At 28.8% G+C, this 5729-nt stretch overlaps 1 protein-coding gene across 1 annotated transcript in view; it reads left to right on the top strand.

Annotated features, from left to right (window-relative positions):
- The window catches only part of LOC111621867 (high choriolytic enzyme 2-like), a 22318-nt gene extending 17222 nt beyond the window's left edge, over positions 1-5096 (top strand). The window contains exon 4 of the mRNA XM_023364122.1: positions 4876-5096. Within this exon, the coding sequence (XP_023219890.1) occupies positions 4876-5096 (221 nt within the window). The remainder of the gene's footprint in view (positions 1-4875) is intronic.
- The last annotated feature ends 633 nt before the right edge of the window (positions 5097-5729 follow it).

Genomic DNA, 5729 nt, shown 5'->3' with positions numbered 1-5729 from the left:
AAATATGATACTGAATATCCTATTAACAGCAGTTAAGAAAATCTAAAGTGAAAGAATTAAAAACAACATTAGTTGCCCAACAATCTATATTTACTAAGTCCATGACTAAATGAAGAGCTGCTACAATTCCTTCATTTAAGATTGCACATATACTTGCAATGCATGAAAAATCCTTTGACGACAGCAACATAATTAAAGAAGCAACGCTGCAAAGCTTTTTTTTCAGTTTACAGCAGTATTTATTACACAAAATTTAAGTAAAGCTTAACATGCCGATCTTGCCCCGATCTCCCCCCCTATATATATATGGGTGCCATATATATATATATGGCACCCATTTTCAGCTAGTAAATAAGCTATTTGTACTATGTCATAATTATTTGTATATTATATATATACATAATATACAAATAATTATGACATAGTACAAATAGCTTATTTACTAGCTGAGAATGGGTGCCATAAAATAAACGTATTTGTGATAAAGATAAATATTTTGTTGAAATTTATGAATCAATTATTACATGATCAAAATCGTATTTATCAATATTTATGCAACTATCGATAAAATTCTATATAATTTTAATGGTTTTTTTTATCTAGTAACCGTACATTGAAACTAAAGAAATTAGTTTCCAATAATACTATTAAATAACTATAGACTAGTAAAAATAGTTGCAGCGCTTGATAACATTTACGAATTGATAAATTAAAAATAATAAAAATTACTTTTGTTTTTTATAAGAAAGATAAAATATTTTATTATATTTTTATGGAAATCATATATTTAATATTAAATATGCGTTAAATTATTGAAGCTATTTCTAATAAATAATGACTAAGAAAACTCGTTTGTTTTCTGCACCCTAATTCTTATTTGGATGATAAAATATACTTGTTAAATGAAAAAAAAAATTAATAGGAAACTTACAAAAATTGCGTTATTTTTCTGCAAAAAACTTATTAATTATTATTAAAATAATGTAAATAATGAACTTAGTATCAAGATTAATGATATTATTTTGGTTATTTATCATATCTATCATCTTACTTTAAATATTGTGAAATGGAAATTAATTTTTGAGATAAAATTTGTTTTCATTTTACAATAGTTATTATAGAACGAGCAATTATTTGTTATGACATCGTTACAATGCCAAGCTGCAATTTTTATTCATATATTTAATTTATTTATTTTAAAATGTATGGTCTCCATCTCAAATTCGTAGTGTCTTGCCCCTGTACAGTACATCATGATAATAATAGAACCATGCCAGTTATCTATGTAAAATTCAGTAATCATCATTCAGGGAAAAATTTTTGAATTGAATTCATGTGACTTCCAGTGCAGACAGGAAGTTCATATATCGTGCCTCTTGACATTACAATTACCACGTCTACTCTCGAGTTTCATCTACATAACACCCTTCTCGAGATTAAGGAAGGATAGACAGATGATAGTGGGAATTTATACGTCTACATCAGGGGTCGCCAAACTTTTTTAACCAACCACTTTCCAAAGCCTCACATTGACCCCCACCGTAAAGTATTATTACAAGTGTATGTGTATAAGCAAAAAAAAAAAGGTTGTGACCCGTTAGCCACATCGACCCCTCAATCGACCCCCTAGCCGCATTGACCACCTAATCGACCCCTAGCCGCATCGACCCCCCCTAATGATGTTGCATCGACCACTTTGGCGACCCCTGGTCTACATGCAGCCCAATGATGGGACAGAATGTTGCTTTATTAAATCTGGAGAAGAAAATTAATGACTTTTAATCAGTGGCACGTTATCCTACGGACAAAAAGGCAATTGCCTGGTTTCTCATCGATAAGGAACACAAAACCAATCTTTATAAGAAAATATTTCCCAAAAAATTCCCCGAAGAAAAATGTCGGGAAGTCGAGACTGTACACGAAACTCCCTTGTTCAATTTCCCAGGTCTCCATGAAGCTATAACTCACCATTGATTTTAACAAGGGTATAATTGTACTTAAAGCATGATGTACTGTACAATGAAGATATATTTTAAACGTCGAAAATCATTTTAAAATTTCAATTAATATTGCTGGAATCCACGGGTTGGAATCCTTCCTCAGTTCACTTGGACGCGGAGTCGAACCCACGAGGTCCGCCCACCCGGTCAGTGGATAGGTTCTGATCGTAGTTTGACATCCTTTCAGAAAATGTCAGGTTTAATTTCTTCTGACACCAGTTAAGATAAAATTTCGCGTCTTAACTCGCGCTCCTAAAGTACTCCTTTCGAGTGGAAAGGGCTGCGGCCTTGTCGATAAGGATTCGGGCCACCCAGAAATAATTTCGCTAGAGACCAATTAAACAAACAAACAATTAATAGGATAAAGATATCAACAAGTACTATACTGTAAATACGAACGGATCTGTCTATATCCCAAATATTATATCGATTACCTAACTGCCTCTATAGCTAGTAAGCCGAAAGAAAGAGTTCACATCAATTTAAGCATAATACCTCTTGTAGTCCGCTGTCCTCAGTACGGAATTCGAATCGGCGTCTGCGGGTGCATTGGCTGTTTTCTCGAAGGATACTTGTAGACGATTCGGCGAGTCAGCCCCGAAATTCGGGTGCGAACCCTTTTTATCCCAATGACTTTTCCCAAGGGGTGCGAGAAGTCTTTCCTGTGACGGAATTCATAGATAAGATGCACTTTTCGATGTATTATTAGCGGGAACGTAAACACACTTCTGTCCAGTGTATATTTTCCCTTTGTTATCCGTTCTCACGAGCGTGTAAAGTGGTCTGTGTTGATTTTCACATATGACAACAGCTTAACTGCATTATTTGTCTTTTTACCTAGAGAAAACAGAGGGTCTTTTTACAGAGAGATCTCTGTTCTGTGTCCAGCTTCTCACAATATGCTGTTTTTATTACACTGAAGAGGGAAAGTTGAGATTTTCTTAAAGATTGGAAATGCTTATATATCACGATGAATAAACTAATTCTAAAAATAATAGTAATGTTTATTCATTTGATATNTAAAAATTTCGTTTAAAATTATGTTAACTATTAATTGTTTATGTTTTAAAGATATTTAATTTGTTACTAGATTCAATAAACTGTAATGTTTACTGGATACATTGATTTGCCAATTGTTGTTCCTTTTATACTGGACTACATCGTCCCAGCATGCATCTACAATCATACCCGTATTTAAATTAATTATATTTGCATAATTCTTAATACAGAAATGTTCGATAATTCTTCCTTTTAACAAATTTTTAGATTTATACAATATTTTAACATCGTTTCTATTAATTTTACAATTAAAACTATTACAATGTTGGTAATTCTTGTCTTTTCAAAAGGATTGCAGCCACGTGTTCTTTTAACCTTTTTTCTAACCTTCTTCCTGTTTCAGCTATGTAACATATAGGACTAGGGCATGTACAGTACAGTACAGTACAGTATATGATAATTTGTAGATAACTTCTACAGTCTCTAGTTGTTTTCCTAATGTACTTTGATCAAGAAAGAAAAAAGGTTGATGGATATAATTAATATTATAAATTATATCCACCAACCTTTTTTTTCTTGTTTTGCTACTAAACAAATAGAAAAATTATTATATTCCGGTTTATATTTTCCAAAAAGATGATTTATATACGGGAAATTAATATATACAGTATCGAACTTTTGATTCTTAACATGGTATCTATTATTTATATAATAATCATACCACTTACATACAATATTCTTCGGGTAGTTATTTAATAAATATTTTTTTAAAAATTGCTTCGCTTTTATTTCAATGTCGTCCTGGAGTGCTGTTCTGATGGAATTAAAGAAAATAATGAAAAGAAATGTATTTATCTTAATTTCTATAGTACAATACGAATTATAATTAATGGTTTTTTTAGTATTACATTGTTTTTGTACTTACGAAAATATAATTTCATTCCTTCACTTTTTATAGTTACATTTCCTGGTTTATTCCTCTTCACATGTAAATTTTAAATATTCATCTAGTTGCCTTGATAGATCACTCGAAGTCGGATATAAAAGTATATTACTCGTTAATATTCTGGAAATATTTTATTTTTAGATTTTATATATTATTAAGCTGTTGGGTATTATACGCGTAATATTTTTTCTATAATTTCTTCTATTCCATTTCACGATTTAATAATACATAAAGAGTATTATTACTGCTCCATTTCACTATTTTATGACCCATGAATGCTTACAAGGAAATGAACTCTGAGTATTTTGAAAAAAAAATGTGCCCTCTATATATAACAACTACAGTGTATATAATCCTGAATTATTTTGTTTACAGAGCGATCTATGTCAGTAATATAAAAAGTTTGAGAAGAGAAGATATAAAGAATGAACGTTATCATTATTAATTACATTCGGCTTTATCTTTTAATACGGGTAAAGCAAAATGTTTCAAAGACGCAATTCGTGTGAAATGTATGTAATGTGTATGTAGTTTAAATATTTTCATACCGGTTATTTATTTTTTAATATACTGCAATATATGAGAATATTTTCTAAATAAGATACTTAATTAAAACATTTTATAATTAAAATATGTATTATTTAAAGTATTGTACATATATAATATACTGCTTGAAGTATAAGTATGAAGTTACCTTAGAAAATATTTTATTGTGTTTATTATACAGTATTAATATATTGTAATTGAGCATCGAGAATTATATAATCTAAATTTTGTTAAAACGATTATTTCTTAGTCTTGTTTATTTTATTTATGTAATAGAAATTTTTACATCATTCATTTTACTTCTTGTAATTATTACAAAATTTTTACATATAGTTTAATAAATTGTAAAAAGTTTATCTTCAAATATTATATATTAATTTTCAGATTACATGAAAATGAATTTCGTTAAGCTTCCTTATCATAAAATGAATTACTTAGAAGAAGAATATGATTATCTTTCCATTATGCATTATACTGCATGGTCATTTGCCAAAGACAAATCTCACCCAACTCTAACTCCTACCCGTCCTGGATTCACTCATAAAAGTTTAGGAATTGGACAAGTAACTGGTGAACTTTCAGCAGTGGANTTAAAATATAATTGAATATTAATAATATTAAAATTCATTAAATCGCATCTAATATTTTTGAATTTAAATTTTATATTTATTAAAATATTTATATTATTAATTAAGAATTTTATATTTCTAAAAATTGTACAGTTGTAGAAAGTCTGTTTCGTCTGTATATAACTCTGTAAGATATAACACTACTAACAGACCAAGTTGGCTTTTTGTATTAAAATTTACAGTTATAATAGGTACTTAGAAAGTGATATATTTATATTTGTTTTCATAATATTACTTATAATGAAAAATACTTATTTGAATAAGTCGTGCTTTTAAAATATATATTTTTATTCTTTTGCATTAAATATTCTATTTTAGCATAAGAAATTATTTTAAAATCATTATTTAGCATTAGAATGCTAAAAATTTTGACAAAATATAGAAAAACGAGTGTGCTATTGTGATTTATAGCTTTTATATTATTTCTAATTGGATAGAGTAGTTTAGTTTATCTAAAGCTATTTATTATATTTAAAGTACACTTAGAAACAATAGCATTGAAAAATCATTTCGTGAAGAAATTATACATACAAAAATAACGCCGTTTTGCAGTTTGTTATTTATTGAAAAAATCCTTTATTCAGAATGTTACCATGTAAGTTAATAAAT

This window comes from Centruroides sculpturatus, unplaced genomic scaffold (genome assembly GCF_000671375.1).
Source record: "Centruroides sculpturatus isolate CEXI.00-Female unplaced genomic scaffold, Cexi_2.0 scaffold184, whole genome shotgun sequence".
Lineage (NCBI taxonomy): Eukaryota > Metazoa > Arthropoda > Arachnida > Scorpiones > Buthidae > Centruroides > Centruroides sculpturatus.
This window is presented reverse-complemented; position numbering and strand designations above follow the sequence as displayed.